Source organism: Diuraphis noxia, unplaced genomic scaffold (assembly GCF_037042655.1).
Source record: "Diuraphis noxia isolate RWA-SAM2 unplaced genomic scaffold, SU_Dnox_SAM2 contig0004, whole genome shotgun sequence".
Lineage (NCBI taxonomy): Eukaryota > Metazoa > Arthropoda > Insecta > Hemiptera > Aphididae > Diuraphis > Diuraphis noxia.
The window spans coordinates 17,111,202-17,132,365 of NW_028301714.1; the positions used below are offsets into that span (position 1 = coordinate 17,111,202).

The window sequence follows — 21,164 nt, forward strand, 5'->3', positions numbered from 1 at the left end:
GTAGTGAGAATTAAAATATGTATAATGTATATGGTATGTAATATTTTTAATTCACTCTTAATAGATATGAAATTATGTTTTGTATTTTATAGCTTGTTTACCTATATAAATGACATACAAGTGTAACTACCTATGTAGGTAATATAATAAATTGAACTATGAATTTGCTTATAACTTTCATTTGTAATTATTATTTAACTTTAAATTGGGGGTGTTATTGTACATTATTCTGCAACGATAAACATGACACAAGTTTTAGGTAACTTCTAACATTATTATGCTAGAAACATGTTAGTGCAATAAGTACTATGAATAGACCTAACAAGTAGTTACAATGATTTAATGATATTTACATAGGTTCAAGGGGGTTGGAGGGCTTAGCCTTTTCTAAAATTGCTATAGATCCCCCCTCCCCCCAAAAAAAAAATCTTATGATTTTATAACATAATACAGTGGAAAGATATATCAATTTTCGCGCATCACAAATGATTCAATTGGTGTATCGATAACCAAAGATCATGTCAACCACGTGTAAATTAGTGGAAAATGTCTAATAAGAATTGGTTCTAACTGAACTAAGATATCAGTCCCCAAAAATTTCAAACACTATTTGCGACTATGGATGTTTATACTACAGCACTACACAATAATCTATAATATGTCTACCTGATCTATTTTACGTAGATTATTATTAATTATCAATTACCCAATATGTTTAGCACTAAAACGGCAAAATCAGCGCGATAACGCCCTACTCTATAATTCATAACTTTTAAATCTTTCTACAGGCTACAATCGTATACCTATTAGATATTGAATAATATTATGAAATAGATATCGCTGAATAGGTAACTACAACTTACCCAACATACATCATCAGCAGCATCGTTATTTATTATTATTTTGATTGTTTGGTATGTTTGGTACCTACCTATGCGGCTATACATAAATAGTTGTAATTGCAATTATCCATATAGCATAAACTACCAATATAATAAATATAATAAATTATAGCTAGGTATTAATTTTACTTGGTATATAGTCAATTTAAAACTGTAGAAGTAAAAGTAAATTATTAAAAGTTCCGATATGTCTAGTAAAATATTATTTAGCTGATACACGTTTTTATCGAAATGAATGAAATAATATTGCAAACTAGTTAAAGTATTTTCAGCCATAGTCAATATTTAAAATAAGAACTGATTTAGTTCATTAAACTAAGTACCTAGCTAAGTGCTACTTGTACGGTTAAATACTAGATGATCGTAGTCCGTAGACAACCGTGGTAGCTACGTAGGTTAATCTTTTGTTCTCTTTTTTGTGGTATATTAGCTGGTTGGTAGATGAATATGCGTGGCGAATCGCTTTCGCTTTTCTTTCATCGAACATTATTATGTCTAAAAATATAATATTATAATGTGTGCAATAAATATGTTTGAACTTATATTTGTTATTTAGAATCATAGGCGTAACTTGGACTCTTCAAGTGGGAGCAAAAACAATTTTTGTGAATCTCACTATATAGGTATACTATTACACTCAGTTGTATATTATGTTTAACAATTAGAAAATTAACATAATATTATAGGTTCGAGTGTGCTATGCGCCTCACTGCCTCAAAACAGCCTGCAATCAACTAATTGTAATAATTGTATAGTTCAGTTGGTTGGGGCAATACCCCCACCAATTTATGGTCGTGGAGCAGTTGCCTCCTTTCGCCCCCACCAAGTTGTACCCATGTTTAGCATATCATACTTACCCAATAAGAATAGGAATATATGTATATATTATATTCTGTATGTTATGTAATAAAATTGTTGTACTTATTATCGTGTTTGTTTTTGTGTTACAAGTTTTTATACATCAAAAAGTATAATGTTGCCCTATATTATGGATAAATAGAATGTACTGTAAAAGTAAATGAGTACTGAGTATAAGGTATACGACTGATTGTATAAACTTAATTAACAGCATTATTATTATTTATTAGGTAATGTTTAAGTAGGTTTTACATTTTTTTAATGAATGTATTTTGATATTTTTTAAACTTATATACATTTAAAATTTTTAAATACGTATAGGTGTTAAAAGTGTATTTTTATTCACCAGTCTACATAATATCTATTTATTTGTGACCAAAACAATGAGTGATTCAACTAATAAGCGAATTCCATGTAATAATATTAAAATTTTAGATCAAATACCTCGATATAAATATAAATACCTATGATCACATATTATAGATATTAATTTAAATCAAACGATGAAAAAAAGTGTAAAAAGTGTTCAAAATTACCTGATGATATATTTTTTGTTTTTATTATTAAATTATTCACAACATTCTGGGAATAGTGTAGAAATAATGCTACACCAGTGTATTTGTTATGATGTGTTTTGGTCAGTGAAATGCAGGACAGTGGAAGCTATTTGAAAAATAAATATCGCCATTTTTCAATGAGCTCTATTACAGCATCGGACGTCAAAATATATATAGAGCTGAGAAAAAAGTCATTGAGTCGGATTTGTGAGTGGGTCACTCTGTCCGGCCTTCGAAGGACACGCATAAAATGTATTGTAAGTTTTGCAAACGAACCCACGAAAGTATTAAGTTAAGTCGAAAAGCTTCTCCTCTTGTCCAACACTATGGAATATCGAACGAGGCGTATGCTGCATAGTATAATATAATAATACAATGTTATACCATAAAAGTATAAAACTATATGCATTCGTTGTTGTGTTGATACGTGAACTACGTGTATGATGGTGGTAAACAGAAATACGCAGCGCATTATCATAGTGTCTTACTGCGGTCAAAGAAGGGAAATAATAACATTTTCGTCTAAACTGTGTGGGAAAAACAAATCTTATTGCTGCACAGTAGGGGAATGATTCTAAATTTAAATACACAATTTTGGCAAGCAGTATCGGACGGTGGGAACACCATTTGTTTAGGCACCCAGACAGATGGACCATTTTATTTCTGGATCGACGACGACCGTCCATTTCGCTATAGCCACACACGCACTCTCTATAACCACTATAAATATTATCATATTATTATAACAGCTCCCGTCACGAAAATCTCGGCGTACCGCAAGAAATCATAATATTAACACGTCACGTTTGAGCCCACACCGATTTCAATTATACATCAATATTATTTTATAAATATTATTATGTAGAAACGATTCGTCACGTAGGTGACTTAAGGCTTTCGGTTTTTAGTTAACGGGAATCGCACACGTTGATCTCGCGAACATGTTGATGGATGTTGATTTTGACGATGACACGCCGAACCGATGCACCACACTCGTATACTATGCATGGAAGATATTCACGTGCTTATTCCTGCACGTGCTACTTGTCACCATGGTCGTACTGTATTGTTTGCTCGGAGCCTTTGCTTTCGAACGTCTGGAATCAGCGAACGAAATTGAAGTAAGTCAAATAAAAATAATGATAATAATATCGTAGGTACAACCTAAACGTTTTTAAGACTTAAGTGATTCGTGTAAATTATAATTATTATGAGCTTAAAACTATAATGACGTATCAACAATTAGCAGTTATATATGTTGTTAATTAGTTTAGATACTATTACAATATTATAATGTGTCAGGGTTCTTTTAAAGAGTATAATGATAATGAATATTATATATAGGTATATATTATATACAAATATATAATATTGAATATATTATGTATATACATATATAATTTGTACTTGAATTTTAACAAGAACTTTGTTTTCTCGTATATTTCGCTGATACAATAATAATATAAGGTACTTATAAGGTACCTATATACCTTATAACCTAACCTATATATGAAAAGACAAAATGTTATTGAAGTAGTTATACAAAATACAAGTATTGTTCAGCTTAAAAATAAATTACTGTATAGAATGTGTGTGTAAACATTATAGCTAACAATATAAGGACGATGATACAAATTAAGTATATTTATTTTTAGGTAGGTATGTTCATCGTATAAGTATATTATTTTAATAATATATGGGTAATTAATTTATATGTACTTTATTTCTATAATATTATATAGTATTTTGTTTATATTAAGAGTTTTATATATTAATAATTTATTGAGTGTAAATCTCTTCATTCGTTTGACTTACTTAATATCTAAGATGGACAAATAGTATCAGCTTTGTTATTATACGATTATATACTTATTTAGATGCGATACATTGACGATTGTTTTAACTGTACCTAAACACTCATTATCTGGAATAGTGTTTATGTTTTTGAAATTATTTGTTTATTCAATTTGAAGTCATTTAAAAATAAAAAAATTTTATTGATTTATTGATATCGTTATTATGTTTTTAAAGATTTTTACAATTTGCAATGAAAACATATGTTTTTAATTTCGTATTCTGGAGCAGTATTTATTTCCGAGAATTTCGATGCATAAAAATTAAAAAGTGAATTACATACGAGTTGTTATAAATTTATAAGTATTTATATAGTTTGATGTGCTGAGTGGACCGGTAGGTACGTCGTATGTGGCAGTTAATTGTCCACTGCACAAAACTTACAAAAGAAAAATCTATAAATCTTGAAAAACTCAAATTATTTTGAACTGTAGGGCGCATACATTAAAATATAAATAAAATAATAAAAAGAAATAATAGGACGGTAATGCCGAGAGAATAATCACATTTTATTATAATAAAATTGACCAGAGTGCAACGCGATGGCCCTTCGAAAACCATCAAAGGCAGAAGCAGAGAAAAGGCAAGCGCAGAAGAGGCAGACCCGACTGGAGAAGGAAAGAGAAAGAGAAGAGGAGGAAAAGAGGCAAAAGGAGAGAATGAAGGAAAGGGCAAAAAGAGACAAAGCCAGGCAAGAGCGTGTTACTGCTAGGGTGCTCGAGGAAGCTGACTCACCCCTCCCCCTCGCAGTGAGCGATCAGATTCGAGAGCGTCAGATTACATTTGCCTAGAGACAGACGACATACGTGATAGCGACGAAGAGGACCTGGCTGATTTGATCGAAATGTCGGGCATGCAGTGTCCCCCAAAAGTGGAGACGGTAAAAAGAAGCACAGCAGACCACAAACGAAGAAGACAACCCTCCACATCCCCCCCTCGCAGAGAGAAGAGACACGTCACTGACAAGGACGTGCCGCGCGCTGTCAACGAAGGGGCCGGGTGCTCATGGGAACGAGATGAAGAGGTCGAAGGCCCGATATACACCGACTACCAGCAAACTGTGGTCACCAGTCTGGATAAGATGATACAATTGATGGAAAACATGGTGAAAGCGCAAAAGGAAATGTTCACAAAGTTTGATGCAGTATTGCGAGCCACGGGTGTGCAACAAGTCAGGGTAGAATCAATGCAGTCAACACTATCGAGCAAGATCACTCAGTCGGTGCCTCTGTACCATAACTTAGAGACCACACGACCCACAGGACATGCACCCGTGCAGCACAGCAGCGCGCAAGAGTCGAGCGTCGGGTCTGTGCGCCCGGCTTGCACCCTTGCAGACTGACGATTAAAAAAAAAAAAAAAGAGTAATAATACATAATTCGTTATCTTAATGGTCGGCTGGAATCGGTGTGTCGATGCATGCCGACCACGGCGACAACGCGGACAACGTAGACAAATAATAATAATAATAATTATTATTTAAATACCAATTTGTCGACATAAGAATACCTTTTCGTGGTAATACTCGCGTACATTCTCGGTACGTCCCTGGACGCGCCGCGACATCTCCTTCCAACGGTCACCCATCATGACCACGCCAACAAAAGTTTTATGAAACTGTCTTTCAAAATCTGCCCAATGTTCGATCTCCCGTGACGCAAACCAGTGTCGAGCCGCACCTTCTAAATTGGCCCGCACAGATTGGAGTTTGAAATTATCCGGCCAACGGTGTAAATTTGCAACGCCATTTACAGTCCGTATCCAATCGAGGGCTTGCGAACCCGTACCCAAACCATTGAATATTGGAATTGACTTGTTCAGGTCTGGCGCAATAGTTATTTCATTCGATGGTTTATTACTGTTTTGTTGAAGTTTCAATAATTCCATTAACATACTGTTTTGTTTTACGAGTGTCTCGACCAACGTGTTCGTATCCACCGAACTCACGGGCGGGTCTGGCGTTGCTGTCGACGATGTCTTTGATCCGTTGTTTTCGTTCATTTTTTCCGTTTGATCGTTTTCTTCCATTAAATTAATAACTTTCGGTGCATTCAGTTTATTCGATTCGTTCGATTTATTTTCTTTATTCATTTCGTTCATTCTGATACATTCATTAACAATTGCACAACGTTTACTCGCATTCCGTGTTAACATCGGCATTAGTTCAACATTCACTCATTTTATACGTATCCCACTTCTGAAAACTGTAGGGCGCATACATTAAAATATAAATAAAATAATAAAAAGAAATAATAGGACGGTAATGCCGAGAGAATAATCACATTTTATTATAATAAGTCATAACTAACTTACAGTAACAGTAACAACGCACACCGAAACGCGACGAGCGAGAGTGCGTTGTGCGCAAAACAAGTACGACAACTTTTAGTTTTAGAGCAAAAAAAAAAAAAGAGTAATAATACATAATTCGTTATCTTAATGGTCGGCTGGAATCGGTGTGTCGATGCATGCCGACCACGGCGACAACGCGGACAACGTAGACAAATAATAATAATAATCATAATCACCACAGAACGAATTTCAAAATATTAATACATGGGTACCTTTTAATATAATAAATGTTAACTGTCAAAATATTAGCCTGTATTCTTGATACCTAATGCAATGATTCATTTTGGACATGATGCCTATTAAATATTTCTATTGTGTCATGAATTACCTACTATTGGAACTCAAAAAATGTTTACACCCTTTCTACTACCTACTCAATAAATGATATTTAACTGACCGCAACTTCCAAGTATGTTATGGCTCCTTTGCAGTCTCAAGCATAGCCCCTATAAAAGCAGGCGTTCGTCAAGGTGAATATACTTTCTCCGATACTATTACAAAATGTACGCATCAGATCAACTTAAGACACATTACACGCTAATCGCAGGTTAGGTTAGTTTTAGTAATTTCTATTAATGCAGACTTTCTGTTACCTTCTAGAAATTTACAAAATTACCTACATCTTATGGAAACATGGTATACTACTTACTAACTGGAGATTCAAAGTCAATCAAAATAAATCCGTTCACAATACATTCACTCTAAGTCTCTAAAAAAGGCTCCATGTTCAAACTTTAATCTTTATGAAATCCTAATTCCTTCTTCCCAAACAGTAATATACCTATAGGAATTCTATTAGACCGTCGCTTAAAATGGGCCCAACACATAAAATCAAAAAGGTTACAATTAAACGATCGCTTACACACACTATAAGCTCACTGTTACTGAGAAATACACACGCTAACCTAAACATTAAATCGATAATGTATAAAACCTTTCTAAAACCTATTTAAACCTACGGGCTCCAGATTTGGGGTAGTGCAAAAAATAAAAAATACAAAAAATTCAAACTTTTCAAAACATTTCTGTTAAGAAAAATAGCAAATGCCCATCCCTTTGTTTCTAGTCTAACACTCCACAATGACCTGAAAATAGTAACAGTACTTTATGAAGCGAAATTCTACTACAAAAAATTACACACCAAACTACCTCTCTATTCTAATCCACTTAAAAAAAAAAATTATCTACCTTGTACATTCCAGGTCATTAGACGGCTTAAGCGAAGATGGTGTCACGAACCTTTTATCTCAAATCTAAAATAGCTGAACCTAATAAACCAATAAAATAAAAACTCAAAATAGGTAGTGTCATTAATGGGTGGCTTCTTCCCTCAAAAGATTCATAAGGAATCAGTCTGCACTCTGTGCACATTTGCTTATTGTTCCAGCTAAGAACATATAGTAAATTTCTTATAAGAAAAAAAAAATTAAGAATTAAAAATATTGTGTTAAAGCATTATTTATAGAGATGTAAAATTAAATAGTAGAAGTTAACATAACTAGACAATACTGAATCACAATTATATGTGTATAAAAATGATGTACTTATGTACATCTTCGAATTTCTTTAGAACTACTAAAAGCTTACCACACAATAGTAATGGTGTAGTGTGTATTTTTTTTTAAATCTATTCAAAACTATTTTGATTATATCTCCAAGATTATTATAGTATGTACCAAAAAATGTCTATTTCTGGAGTAGTGGGTTTTTGAATGGTAACTTCATTATTGTTACAATGTTACATACATAAAATTCAATGTATTATTCGAATGGGATTTTTACATTATTTAGTTAAGAGCCATATTATTATTATTATTCAAGGGGTAACATTTTTATGATTTAGGATTTCGTTTTTAAGAATAACTGAAATATTATTCTCTGTTATTGAAATTTAAAAACCAAATATCTACATTTTGTTCCATTTTTGTAAAAAATATTGATTAAAACATTCTATCATTCATTTAAAAAGTTTAAGGTAAACATTTACCAACCTAAATTTGTTGATCAATTATTAAATAGTATGAACAATTAAAAACAAATAATTAATGTTAATTAGCTTATTTGTAATTAGTTATTAGTATTTTTCGTAGAATAATATATATATATATATATATATATATGTATATAATAAGTAAATAAACTATTTAAAGTAAAATAAATGTAGGGCAACTAATATTGTCATAGATTTATTTATTTATTTTTTATTAATTGTTTATTGGCATCAATTACATGGTTATTAGCTGGCGGTACATATTAAATTTACATTAATTACTTACATACTTGCTTAATTTCTACTTATTACCTATATTTAAAGATTTACATTTTAATCTAAGTTAGAATATTCAAATCAGTTGACACAGTTCTGTTGAGTTGACGAAATTGAGGAGTTTTTTGGTAGCAGTGGGTGATAGCATCTCGTATAGTGTATCGGGTAGTTTTAGTTCAATGCGCTTTTCACACATAGATTTATTATCAGTAATATATTTAATAAATTATTATCAGCTAGCCTATGAAGATCGGCGCAATGGACGAATATTGTAATAGTAACACCTCAAATATATTCAACAATTCGATGTCTTACATTTTATACAATTTAAGTATAATACCTAAGCTGATATATATATATATATAAGCTTTAACAAACTTTTAAGGTTCGAAATGGTCATTACTTATGCCAGTTATAACTTTTGTATTCATTAATTTGGCTGTAATATTTTAACTAATATTGTTACCTATAATTATTAGTAAAATAAAGGTAACTATAATGAATTATGATACATAAATCATTCAATTCTAACCCTTTAATTGCCTACCTAGCTACTTATCCATAGTTTTTATATAATTTGTTTATCAAACACGAAGATAAGTCTTTTTAAAGTAAAATACTAAAAAAGAAAATTATATAGGTACCTATTTTAGTTTTCTCACATTTTTTTCCTAATTGTTTATGTTTAATAAAAAAATGAATGCAATTTATTAATATTATTATCGGATACTTATACGTATGTATGTATAAATATTTAAATATTTAAAGTATAAACTTTCATTTAACACTTCAATAATATAGTTTTAAAGGTGAAGTTCAGTGGTTGGAATTGCGGTTTTATTATTTTATTAGTTTGATGTAAATGTGAAAAAAGTTAAAAGTACAAAAAGTTTCAATGTGGTATTCATTCCAATGAAGATTATGAAATTAAATAGCTGCTCTTTGTTAAACAAACTTTTTATGCTATACCCATTATTGTCGCTATGTATTTACAGACAAGATATGGTAACAATTTGGTATATTTTATTTTACTAAGTACTAAATGAAATTGGTCTAGAAAAAAAAGTAATATTTAATACCATTTTATCATATAACAATATAAGTTATAACTAAAGCTCGGATTTCAATGCAAAGTGTATATTTTTTTGGGTGATCTTCGATAATGCTTTCTAAGAATATAAATTGTTTTTATGAAACAGCTACTTCAACGGTGAAACATATTTTACATTGTTTAACAATTTTCGGTAATTTTGTTATTTTAAATGCATATTTGTATATATAGTGCAGCTTAATATTATACATTTAAATAATTTATAATATTATTTAAAGGATAAAGATATTTTATAAATTTGTTTTTCTTAATTTTTAGTTTAAAAGGTTTTTCGGGCTTTTCTATAGTAATCCATATTAATATATTATAAAATTAGTGTTAATCGTATGTAAATATATGATGTAATTTACTTTTAGATTCTGACCAGAGCGATGAATGTATTGATTTTACCTTGATGTGTGTTTTTATTTTTATTTTTTTTGTGTGTCATCACGTTGTGGGGCAGTAAAAATGCTTCGATTTTTTACTTCAGTATCTCGTTCGATCAGAAAGTGAATCTAGTTGGTACTTTAGGGGATCAAAAAGTATTCAAAGTTTGAATTTTGACAAAATACATAAAAATCACGAAAATCTGCAAATTATTTTAAGCTAGAAATTCATAAAAAAATTTCTTTTTTAAATCTAAGATTTGAAAATTTTTAATAATCTATAATATATTCTAGACAGATAAACCGTCGTCGCTCAGAATCGTTTTTCGTATACAATGATATAATATCATTAGATTAAAATTTAATTCCATCCATTCCAGTAACCCACTTGTAACCTACTGTACAGCAGAGTGACATCCACGACTTACCAGCCTTTTTTAAAATAATGGGTTGTGCTAGTATCATATTTTTGAATCGCTTTTATCTCCGTTTGGAGAATAGATACTTTTATATTGTAATACAATCATTGTTAAATAAACATCAAATACATTCAAAATAAATACTATCTATATTATTAAAAATAAATGTTCATGTTGTGCGGATGTTGAGCCCTTATATAGAATCAGATAAAATTTAAAAGGAGGGTAATATACACCAACATTATATGATACATAAATAAGTTTATTAGGTATAAAAAAAAACATGTTACCTACATCACTTAAAAATGTATAAAAATAAAAACAGGTATTCATGTTTTTCTATGTTAAATTGGTGTATCATAAACTTTTAAAATAGTACAGAAAATATTATTGAAACATAAATAAAAGTTAGTACCGTTCTGATCAATAATACGAGTATTATAATTACTTTCCTTTGGACCCACTTCCTTTATATAAAACGTTTTTGGCCATAGTATAAATAATATTTTTCATACATTCATCATTCATTATTAAAGCACTCATTTTAGATTTTAAGCGGAACGAGGAACGTATTGATTTTACAATGATGTGTATTTTTTGTGTCTGTGATCATGTTTTGGGACAATAAAAGTGCTTCGATTTTCGACTTCAGTACCTCGTTCGATCAGAAAGATTTTCAAAAAATTTCAACTTAAGTTGAACTATTTATAGGCATATGCAATTTTTGATAATTATTAGTTTTTTTAAAATTAATATCGATAAAAATTTATTTGTTAGGTTGAAAAGCTTGAAAATTTAATTCAAGGTTCCTAACATATTGTTACAATAGAAGTTGAAAAATAAAATAAATTCATTGTCACAATTTTTTTTATAAGCACTGAAAGTTCGAATTTTGAAAAAATACGTAAAAATCACAAAAATTTGCAAATTATTTTAAGCTAGAAATTCATAAAAAAAATTCTTTTTAAATCTAAGATTTGAAAATTTAATTCAAGATTCCTTATAAGTTTGTCTATCTTTATCAAAAAAAAAAAAAAAACCTAGAAATTCTATCATATATGGTTAGGTTAGTACTAGATATGGTTATTCTAGTAAGAAACCATCTAGGGTGAACAGACCAGTTATTGAACACCCTCCAGTAATTGAACAACGTCAACAAATGCTTTAAAATTAAGAAAACTAGATATCTTATTTAATAAATAATTTTTGTTTTCAATATTAGACATAGTGGTCATACTGTATAACCAAGATTTAATAGTTAAGATGTGATAACAAAAAAATTATAAATATACAAAATCACTGTAATCAAAATTGCGTGTGTTAGGGCCAAATTTGTTTAAGTAAGTACTCTAAATTACTTTCTGTGGGAACTGAATAACTAATAGAATATTCATTGTATATGGTTATTATTTGTTTGGATATGTTAAATACCTAAATTTGTATCATTTTCTAGCTTAAAAATTTAAAAAAAGTCCTTATCTTGACTAGTTATGTATGTGTTCAATTACTAGTTACTAAAATTTAACAAAACCTAGTAATTGAACACATGTTCAATTATTGGTATTGCTTAAATATAATTTAATCCAGTGATTGAACAGGTATATTAATATTAAAAAAAATTATAGTACACATTTTTTATTGCATTAGTTACCTCGATACCTACCTAATAATAATATATATAATATATATTAATATATTCTACAAAATATATTGTCAATATTTAAGTGTGGACTTACAAAAATATTATACAGCATTAAATAGAGTATATTAAAATATTACCAATGATAGTCAAATTTATAATTATGGTTTATAAATATGTTTGAAACTGTGAATGAGACTGATATGTTTGAAACTGATGAGACTGAAAATAATATGAATGAAACTGTATTATGTGATATTGAAATAGAACCTAAAAATATAATAGATTGTAGTGTTAAAAAGACTGATAATGTAATAAGTGAGGGAGTTATAGAAGTTAATATAGTTGATAAGTGTCCAAATGAAACCATTCAAAAAGCAGTAAGTGTAAATAAATCTAATTTAAGTCCTGCAACAATTGAAGAATCATGGAGCAAACATTTGTTTTGGCCAAAGCCTGACACAAAAAAGAAACAAAATAGAAGTCATGTAAAATTACCATTTGCTGTTACAGCAATTAAGTGGAGGGAATATCATGCCAGTAAAGAACAAGAAAAACTTAAAAAAGAAGAAGAATTAACACAAAAACGAAAACGTAGAGAGGAAATAAAAAAAGAAAAAGGTCTTAAAGATGTCAAAAAAACCACAAAAAAACAGGAACCAAAAAAATCAAATAGTGCAAAAAAAATTAAACCAGGATTGAATATAATTATGGGGTCTGAAGATGATGCCACATGTTTGTACTGTAAGGAACCTTACACTTTGTCAAAAAGTGGTGAGCCATGGATCAGATGTTGTGGATGTGCTGAATGGGCCCATGAACTCTGTGCTGGTTCTGAAAATACAGTTGCTTATATTTGTGAATACTGCCGTTAAGTTTTTTTTTTTTTACTTACAATTGTTAATTTTTAAATGCTTAATATACAACTGTTATATATAGTTGTAACATTGTTACATTCCTACCTACACAGATATTTATTTTAATAGTTACCAAGTTGATTTTCACTAATACATTTATTTAAGTCATAAGTTATGTTTGTTTAAAATTGTTTTACTTTACTTACAATTGTTAATTTTTAAATACTTAATATACAACTGTTATATATAGTTGTAACATTGTTACTTTCCTACCTACACAGATATTTATTTTAATAGTTACCAAGTTGGTTGTCACTAATACATTTACTTGAATCATAAGTTATGTTTGTTTTAAAATTGTTATTATAATCCTGTTACTATGTTTGTAATTAGGTATAAATGTTTTTAAATTATGTGTTATTTTTTAATAAAGGAACTACATTTTATTCATGAATTATATTATTAATTATATATATGAATTATATATAAGTATTTATTAAATACAAATTATTTAATAAAATATTTGTAGGTGTTCCACAGAGTAATAATATGGTGTTCATACACTGGGTTTGAAGTGTTCATAGACTAGTATAGTATGTTCAATCACTAGGATTTCACTTATTTTTTCAATTAAACTAATATGCTTAATAGTAAATTGATCTTATATGGTTTTATCAATGTTAGCTTTATAATAAACAGTTGTACCAATCTTAAAATCTAAAATGTGTAAATGTGATGCTAAAAACCTAATTATGAATGCATTTTTATTGCAAACAAATCCTTAACTGTTCAATAACTGGTCTGTTCACCCTACGCTCATAATCGTTTTTCGTATACAATGATATAATATCAAATTTCTATGAAAGCAAATCCAATTTTTTTCTAGAATTTAAGATACGCAACAAGTTTATCAAAGTCATACAAATTTATATTTATACATAACAAAGGTAATTATTAGTGTGCTACTACAACAAAATGTGTAATAAATAATAATGGTCGTAGAATTTTGAGGCATAATAAAGGATCTTTGAATCGCAATACGCTGACCTCAGGTTTTATTATTTTCTCTAATACTCCGTTCAATTTTTAATCAAACAGTTTTAGCATCGCCCATCGCGTTAGGGGTGTGTAGTATGACAAATTTCCAGTGGAGCTTATGTTTTTGGTACGTATGTTATTTGCTAGCTTTATAATTTCCGGTCCAGTGAAACGCATCGTTCATTTATCGAGGATTATAACTTAAGACCCGAGGCTAGTCAAGGTTCTTACCTCACATCATGCCACCTATAACCGTCATATTATAAATTTTAATGATTTTAATGTTTAAGATTCTTTGTAGGAATACATTCTTACCACTATCCACTCATTGTCATCGATACATTGAATACATTTTTCCGATTTAGCTCTTGATGATTATGTGATATAGACTTGTTTGCACTGCTTAACCTATTTTAGTTGGTAATTAGTAATTACATACAATTGTGCTATTAAATTTATAATTTAAGCATAAAAATGATTTGCTTAAAAAACCTCCATATATTTTTGTAAAAAAATATTGTTAATGGCACCTTAATAGAGTAAATTTAACTAAATACATGCTTTAAGAGAACCTCACAACCACATGTGTTATCTCCGTCTTACAAGCGCGTAACATAGTAAATTTAACGCTTAGCAGTTCCAATTAAGCTCCGTTAGTTTAAAATTTATAGTGATGAATTAATTTTTTTATAAAAATGAAAGGCAATATTATTATCTAGGTTACCACAAAGAATTTTTATTAAATTTTAATGTGAGTTATGAGTATTTTAAAGATTGTATATTGTTTGTATATCTTAAAATACTCATAACTCGCTTTGAAATTAAAATATAATAAGAAGCTTTTGTGATAACATAAATAATAATATGGCGTTCTCTTATAAATAACTGCATTATCGCATTAAATTCTATCATTCGATACCGAAAAAAATACCATAATAATTCATAATTACTTGCAACATCCAATACACAATACTAGGCATTATGTACTACAGTGCTACTAATACTAGTGTTTAATTTACAAAGGTACGTTATTTTTATTACTGAAGATCACCAGCAGATACAGTTATGCGTGTATATGGTAGATATATATATTATAGATACTAAATGGATTATTTGTAACTTCAAATTCATGTTGTTCAAACTTCGGGAACTTCCATCATTCAAATTATTGAATTATTGAGTTACATAACTATGTTTTTTTCATATCATTAAAATAATGTTTAAAGGTGAAGAATAGTATTCGTGTCATGAGGATGAATGTAACTACGGATCTTTGGAAATACACCAAAAATTCATTGGTGCTCCAACAAGATAATTTTACTACAAACGTAACAGCCCGATTGCAAAAATTTGAAGATGATTTGATATACGCAATTAAACGTAAAGGTTGGGATGGTGAAGAAGACACTAAAATACAACAATGGACCTTCACCGGGGCTTTATTTTATTCAATAATTGTTATCACAACTATAGGTGAGTACACATGAATATAGTTATTTAAATTATTTAATTTATATTTTTAACCCTACCTACAGTTTAAAAATTATTTTTAAATTTAGGCTGGTATATAGTTGTTAAGTTATAAACTAATACGTCTGCTTGTATACAAGTAGATTAATGATTTAAATTTAAATTAGAATTTTAGGGAAACTAGAAAAGTGTAATACCTAACTAAAAAAAAAAAGATAAAAATAAAAATAAAAATAAAAATGTAATTATAAAACATTAATTAATTAATTCATACAACTAAGGCTCCTGTCAATAGTTATATTAAAATGGTGTTTATAAATTAGGGCGAGTTAAAATTATGGGTTCTGTGTCGTTTTCTACTATTATAAGAGCTGGAGAATCTGATACCAGATATAGGTATTACAAAATATCTAAATTTGAGCTATTACCTTCCTTCTGATCGTCGGAGGGCTCTCGAGGTCGTAATTCGAGGATATAATCAAATACATGCAGGTAGTAATAAAATATTTATAAATTAACTATAAAAATTAATATAGATTTATTATAATGCTCAAGCACTTTATCATATTCGCAGCTGTATTTGTCTTATGCAGATGACTTAATAAGGTTAAAAAAAGTTTTAAACATTCAAATCGGAATAAATACAACACTGATAAATTTTCGTTAATAATGGAAAAAGTCAGTTGTCGCTTGCAGAATCCGATTTGGTTGATTTGGCTGGTGCTCTTGCACTCATGATGGGTTGGTGCTCATGCTCTTGTAAAAGGTGCACATGCACTGATGAGAGGAGATGACGTGGTTAAGCCAGCCAGATTCATAGGCGGCTCCATCAAAGGCCTCTACTTTTCCAAAGATTTACCGTTATCGTTGGTGGCAGAGACCTTCATTGGACCATCTCTTGTTTTCGGTGACACATGAAATAGATCACACATGTGGCGCCACATTATCACAGCTACATATGAGTTCCTACGTGACCAGACAATGCAAATCGTTCCTTTCATCATTGAGTAAAGAATTTATTGGGTTTTAACGGTTATCTGCGTGCGACAACTTGACCGTTATTTATTTTATTGAATGTTTAAATAACTTATAAACATGATATGCGAGCATATCATTATAAAAGGGTCCATCTGTACCTATTATTTTTAAAATGTATTTAAGAACAAATTTGTATATGAATAAATTTTCTACATACTACATACTTGAGATATTATACAGTTAAAACTAAAATATGAGTTTTTAAATTTATCCAACTAAATAATTGTTTGAACAAGTTTATTTAATTTGTTCTTGATATATTTCTATACATTCATTGATAATTAAATTTCTGTTAAATGCGTGAAAAGTTTACATTACTTGAATGGCTAACATAATATTGTGTCTTTCGTATTATTTTAACTAAGCAAACACAAAACTAATTTATGACGAGCCTAAATTGTTATCATAGGTTATGAAAATAAATATCCTGCACAGTTTTGTACTTAAATTAGAATTAGTTTCCATTTTAAGTAGCAAAATCAGTGATAATATATTATATTCCTATATGGCTATATTTTATTGTACTTTTGACTTCACATCATAATTACCATAGACGCAGTTATTTTTTATCAGTACTTATATAAGGGTATATTGTACACACACATATATATATTATAAAATGGTGACTATAGGTAGTGTGTAGGTTGTAGGTAGGCACCTAATTCAATTAAACGTGACACAAAGTATAAACAATAAAGGTATCATCTTCATTATTTATAATATTTTTTCGAATGAGAAATTAATACAATTTATAATTTATGTAACGAATACGTTATAATAAAAATAAATAAAAACAAAAAAAGTAGCGGAATATCTAAGGCAAGTTAGAATATTTTTTGTTATGTTACAAAAAATATTGTGATAAATGAAAGCAGGTCAAAATGTTAAATCAAAATATAAATTAAATTATTTAATGTTACTTATGAGTTATGGAAACTTTTAACATTTTGAGAGTAAAATAAAAATCACATAACCATCAGCTGTTGATCTTGTGAACTCTTAAAATGGATTATAATTTAAGCCATAAATATAGTAACTTCTTAAAAACTTGTTTCTGATTTAATTTATTTTACTTGTTTACATTTTACTCGTAGGTACTTAGATTGTTATAAATATTGTTATTTTTATAAGTAAATTATAAAACAATCTTTTTATACCCGTCTATGACATTTAATTTTAGATTCTGAGCGGAACGATGAATTATTGATTTTATAATGATGCATGTATTTTTTAAATTTTTTTAAATTTATTTTTAGTGTTTTTGTATATGATAATGATAAGTAGTCAAAAAAATGTTTTGACTTTCAACTTCAGTATCTTTTCCGTTGGGAAAATTAATCTGCTTTATGTATTCTGGAGTTAAGAATGTTCAGTAGTTTCCAAAAGCGCCAGAAAAAACAACAAACATTTTAGGAAAAAAGGCAATTTTTACACTTAATCATATTTCTACATTGATTTTGATGTAATTTTAAAAAAAAAATGATCGTAGATACATAAAATTTTCAGTGAATGTTTATATTAGCATTTTATATACACAATTCAGACAAAATAATACATTTTTTAATGATGCAAAGAATATTCTGAAAATTTAATTCAATAAATGTTATCGTAATATAACTTTATTTAAAAATTTAATATACTCTAACATAATTATTATTTCTATTGCTAAGTGCATTCAGTTTTATAAATAAATTAAAGTAAATTTGCTCTTAGTGTGTATAATAATAATATTTTAAAGCTATATCTGTTAAGATTAGTATGATGTCATATTGTTAGGTTAATATTGTTACATATTAATTGGTGTACAGTCCCTACTATAAAATAAAACATACATGTGTTTGAGCACCCTAGAATTTAATAAAAATATTCACTTGAATGGCTTTCTAAAGTATCATCAGGTACTTTAGTATAGTTGAACCTTTTTTATACGCATATTGTATTCTGTAAACATAATAATGATTTATTAATATAAAACGAATTTTTTAAAAGCTAAATTGTTATTCTGGGTTAAAATAGATTTACAAACATCAAACACAATCTTAGTGATTACATTCTTAATGTATATGTTACGCCGAATTTATGAAATTGCCGATTTCGTGAAATCTGCATCGCTATTGCCGACAACGTGAAATCGGCAACTTTAAATGCATAATACTGCCGGTTGCGTGAAATCGGCAAGACCATTCTTAAAATAATGATAACACATAATTCAATATAAATTAATGTGTTATATTTATGATTGTATATAAACACTGGAAATATAATAAAATCATATTGTAATAATAAATTATGTGTAAAAAGTCGTAAAAAAAAAATAAAAAAAAGTCGAAAGTTATGAAATTATATTGATATGTTTAGTTATATATTCATATTATATTTATACTTTTATCAAAGCAATACAAACTAAGATAAAATGTTTGTACTTACCTATATGATGGCATCGTATTATCGTCATAGGGAATAAAGATAATGGCTATTGGTAATGCCAATAATGAACACGCGTGAAATTTTGATTATTTATATAGGTATCACTATTTCATATTTGGAATGTGTTACCGAATTCATGAAATCGGCAGAAAAAAGTGTGCCTATTTCATGAAATTAGCAATCAAAATTTGCCGATTTTGTGAATTTGGTGGCATAGTTGCCGATTACACGTTGTCGGCAACAGCGTTGCAGATTTCATGAAATCGGCAATTTCATAAATTCGGCGTAACATATATATTTCATATCCCTGATAAAATTAAGTGATGCCTGATAAATGATAACGACCTAAGTATCATAAATACTAGTTCCAATAGTATGAGTATTTTATATTTTTGTAAAACGATTTTAAGGACTTTTATCCTTAGTACAAACATATTAATAACTAAGAAACTACTCGTTCGAATTTTGATTCTCCAAAAAATTTTCAGCTAAATAGTTTACAGTAAAAAAAGAGGGGGTTCTCATTTGAAAAACAAAAGTTTGCATCTCCACAGAACAGTTCTTAAGTGGTATAAAAAAATTTCAAGAATTTTTAGTGAGCATGTTAGGTTAATCATCCTGTATGTTATACATATAATCCAATTTAAAAAAAATTGCGTGATTAGCCATGCAAACGAATATGGAATTCTTTTTAAATAAAAAAAGAATATGATATATTGTTTGTTATTCAAATATACAACAATATGAGAGTTCTTAAGTTTTAGCTAATATAGACTCGAAGAATACTCGACTGATTTTGACGAAAGTTTGAGAGATTGTTGTTATAGAGGTATTAGGAAAGTTTAGAGAGTAGTGTGAAATGCAAACCATGTTCTAAAATATACTAAGTGTGATGAATGATGATATTTAGTCGAATTAGTTCACAAAGCGAGTACAATGATGCTTATTTTTGATCCATTGAGATACACCGATATAATGTATAATTTTATATTTGTTTATTTTTACTCAAACATAGCCGGCATACGGCTGTAGTTATTTGCATAATTGTATTTTATATATAACAATAGGATAAAACGAAAACCATGACATATTCTTGATAAATCATTGTTCGTAGATTATATATTTGCAATATCAATCAAAAATACTTTAAAAATATATGTAAATAATAATAGTTAAACTTACAAGTAATCAAAATTTAAAAGCCTTTCCATAAGTACCCACTTGCAAAGTTAAGTATAATTATACTAAAAAGTATACCAATTGATAATTTTACAATAATGAATAGTTATAAGCATCTTTCTAATAATACCTATAATAATAGTATTGAACAATTGTCAGTTTTGAATAATGTTTTCACTTAGCTACGCGTCATTAAAACAACCATATATTGGTACATTAAAATTTATAAAATATATACATATATTTTAATTTTCGTCATCAATAAACCTAATCGAGTATGTAATATTAGGTACCTACACAACTACTCTAAAATCGATTTATCTAAGTATAATAAGATTATCCAAGTACATAATCTGTAGGTAGTATAATACTTAGAAAGCTTATCTATTATATGAGATTCAGGAGAAAAATTCGGGTACCCTGAAATATATTTTTGTAAGTACTTGAAGTACTTACTTAGCTACCTTATATTAACTATTAAGTAAATATATATAAGGGTTTATTCTTTTACTCAGTTCACTAATGAAAATATCTCGTATAGAAAATTAATTTATGACGTCTTAATTACAATTGAAATTTTTATTTAAATATTATAATTTCATAAACAATGCAGTAAAACCATAAATTAAAAAACTATTTTTATGAGTTTTTAATAGCAACAGTTTAGGAGAATAAAATAGTCGAAAAAATGACTAGCTCCACAAGCAGAAAATAAATATTACAGACTATTATAGTAGACACAATAAGAACATTATGATTTATTTCAGAAAACAATAATTTTTGTAATTTGGTACGATTCTGCAACATACATAGGTATTATCAGACTGAA

At 28.6% G+C, this 21,164-nt stretch overlaps 3 protein-coding genes across 3 annotated transcripts in view; 2 read left to right on the forward strand and 1 right to left on the reverse strand.

The window, feature by feature from the left end:
• The first annotated feature begins 2,976 nt into the window (after nucleotides 1–2,976).
• galene (potassium two pore domain channel subfamily K member galene) overlaps nucleotides 2,977–21,164 on the forward strand; it is a 67,431-nt gene continuing 49,243 nt past the window's right edge. Inside the window, exons 1-2 of the mRNA XM_015523270.2 lie at nucleotides 2,977–3,438; nucleotides 15,448–15,694. Coding sequence (XP_015378756.1) covers nucleotides 3,259–3,438; nucleotides 15,448–15,694 — 427 coding nt within the window. The 5' untranslated portion in view covers nucleotides 2,977–3,258. The remainder of the gene's footprint in view (nucleotides 3,439–15,447; nucleotides 15,695–21,164) is intronic.
• Nucleotides 5,651–6,443, reverse strand: LOC149055780 (uncharacterized). Its single transcript, XM_089225729.1, has one exon. It carries the CDS (start codon nucleotides 6,329–6,331, stop codon nucleotides 5,651–5,653), a length of 681 nt encoding a protein of 226 aa, XP_089081855.1. The 5' UTR covers nucleotides 6,332–6,443.
• Nucleotides 12,169–13,516, forward strand: LOC149055781 (uncharacterized). The gene has a single exon (XM_089227701.1). It carries the CDS (start codon nucleotides 12,503–12,505, stop codon nucleotides 13,199–13,201), a length of 699 nt encoding a protein of 232 aa, XP_089083827.1. The 5' UTR covers nucleotides 12,169–12,502; the 3' UTR covers nucleotides 13,202–13,516.